Source organism: Adiantum capillus-veneris, chromosome 28 (assembly GCF_014529385.1).
Source record: "Adiantum capillus-veneris isolate H3 chromosome 28, ASM1452938v2, whole genome shotgun sequence".
Classification (NCBI taxonomy): Eukaryota; Viridiplantae; Streptophyta; class Polypodiopsida; order Polypodiales; family Pteridaceae; genus Adiantum; species Adiantum capillus-veneris.
The window spans coordinates 33,825,753-33,828,450 of NC_140958.1; the positions used below are offsets into that span (position 1 = coordinate 33,825,753).

Sequence of the window (2,698 nt, forward strand, 5' to 3'; positions counted from 1 at the left end):
GAACACTTCAGAAGGGAAAGAGGAGCTTACTGCTGGATCTTTCAACTCACAATTGACCATAACCCCTGCTTTGAGAACTTTGGCAATTTCTGAATTGTCTGAGACTGTGAATTTTAGGTTTGCTCTAGAAGGAAAAGTTCTATGTAAGTACGGCACTTACAAGATTCCAAAGTCTAACTACGGTGGATACCTTCGTGCGGATCTTCTTGACAGGGAATCTCGTCATACAGTAACATTTGTGGTGACTGAGATCTACCTTTCAGAGTTTATTGAGGCCTTTGCTGTCAATGATTTTGTTCGCCTTAAGGGTGCATGTGTGAAAAGGGTTGTTGCCAAGGACGGTGGAACTTGCTCATGGGCTTTGTATGCTGATGCTACGACTTTGGTTGTCAAAGCCGAGGCTTTTGACTGCTATCTTCAACTTTATCCCGAGCAGAAAATCAAAGAGTTGTTCTCTCAAAGCACAAGTGCTGCTGAATTTGTTTCAACAGTTGCTTTTATTGTTGTCAAAATGAGAATGTTGTTAAAAGAGATGGCACTCCTAGCTTTCGTTTAATTGTGGCAGATGGACCTTCAACAAGCGATCGAGCTAGTGTGAGTGTAGATAAAGCTTCTTTACAACACAAATGTATCTTTGCTCATGTTTGCATTTTGATGGCAGCTTCTCTTTGTCCCTACACGACGGGTCGACTATCAGTTTATGGTGCACGAAGTAAAAGAAGTTGGATACTACTCATGTGTCGCTCGTAACATCAATGTCTTCAAGCATTTGTCAAACACCCTTAGTGTAGTTGACGCTACTATCTTGTGCCCGCTTCCTCTCTCTTTGGCTGGTGTCTTCCAAGAATACTTGTTGAAACAAGTCACGAACCTAGGCTTTGGGAAGAAGGTGATTGCTGTGTGTGCATATATTAGTAAAAAATGAGTTTATGTTCATTTTATGGTCATTGTTGAATTTGTAGGTGTTTGGTACGCTGGAGATTGTGAGTGTGAATAGCTTGGATGTCGAGTACTCGCGCGGTGTGTGCAAAGGTCTAAATGTGAGTCGGCAAGCGAGCAACCCATTTTGCTACTCTTGTGGTAGACTCTCTACAATCACCAAGCAGCCTGTGTTGCCCACTAAATTATATCCCCAAGACGGAGAGGTTGTTTCTTTTATCTTGCAAGGAGCTGTAGTTGATTCTGTTCTTGGATTTTCCCGTCCGTTCCTGCATCTCTTTGATCAAAGCTTGATAGAGTTAAAATCTTCACTCTTGAACTTTAAAAAGGCTGTTTGGTTCACTATTGACAATTCGGGACAGGTTACTGCATTCAAAGGAGCGTAGTTTGTGTTCTTGATATCAAGGTTTCACTTTTTGGAACAATGGCATATGATATCATTTTGTACGCAGATGGCAAAAATCTACATGTTGATCCTATATTTACTTGTAATTTTCAGATAACAAAGATGTTTTGCTAAGTTTTCTTCATGGTTTTCACTTGTCCCTCTCTTTGCAATGTCTTGAATCCAAAATTGTGGATGAAATTCTAGAACAAATAGAACTAAAGAATGAAGACATTCTGAAAGTTTGTGTTGACCCTTGGATTGTTGATGTACAATCACCTTCTTTTAATCAAAAAGAATTTTTGACGTCGCTTTTAGGTAGTCGACATTCGTCAATGATTCTAAGTGTGCACTTGGTAACTTTGTTTTGCAAGATGTTCTTTGCAATGTGCAAACTCTACTTTTACCAAAGTGATGTTTTAAATGAAGTCCGTTGTTTCGGTGCACGTGAATGTGCAACCTCGTCCACTTGCCCAACTTTTGTGGTGTTTGAATTTTTGTGGCTGTTTTTTATGGTATCCGTGTGGAGATCATCCACCCAAACATAAACGTTGTATATGGAGTAAAGAAGCTACCTTGTGTCTAACAACACTTGTTGAAACTCATAATGTCGCTGTCCAAGAAATTGCCTCTATGTTTTTGCAATTATTTCCAAACTCTTTTAGTGTCAAACAAGTGAAGACAAAAATTTATAACATGTCCAAGTCATCGCGAATTCACCAAAGAAGGTCTACCGTTTCATCTAGTAGAACTCATCTGTATGTCAAGACGATTGAAGATGTCCCTGCTTTCACTTGTGCTTCGTGTGGTTCTCTCTTGTTTCGCCATAGTTTGTGTAGCATGTCAAAGGTGGAATTTTTGCTTCTCAAGCAAATAAAATCAATGGTCATTGGTCAAAAGAAAGAGTTGCAAGTGTGTTATTCATGCAAGGCTGCGTTGAAGAAACAAGAAGAACCATTGTTTTTCTTGAAAAGAGAGGTTCAATTCAATAGCAAAATACCCTCCGTAGAAAAATTGAATTCAGTAGAGAGTCGTCTTGTATCCTTGTGCATACCATTCGCAAAAATTCGAGAGCTAAACTTTGAAGGTCAACTTGGTTTGCGTGGAAGCATTATGAATGTAATGGCGGACCTATCACGAGTTCAAAGGGTGTTGCCATGCTTTTCTGATGATCAAGCTTCTATGCACCAGATAATGATACAATACGTTTTGTTGACACACATATCACTACTGACATGAATGTATTACATGAGTCTCTTAGAGGCGTACAAACTCACTTTCATCGCAAAACATGCAAAAAACGCAAAAGCATGTGTCGCTTTGGTTTCCCACGTACTCCCTCTCGAGAAACATTGGTGCTATATCCACCCACAT

General features: G+C 39.7%; 1 protein-coding gene across 1 annotated transcript; it reads left to right on the forward strand.

The window, feature by feature from the left end:
* Positions 1-700: 700 nt before the first annotated feature.
* Positions 701-1,325, forward strand: LOC147420262 (uncharacterized). The gene is made up of 3 exons (XM_086504752.1): positions 701-889; positions 963-1,024; positions 1,085-1,325. Exons 1-3 carry the CDS (start codon positions 701-703, stop codon positions 1,323-1,325), a joined length of 492 nt encoding a protein of 163 aa, XP_086360878.1.
* Positions 1,326-2,698: the final 1,373 nt, after the last annotated feature.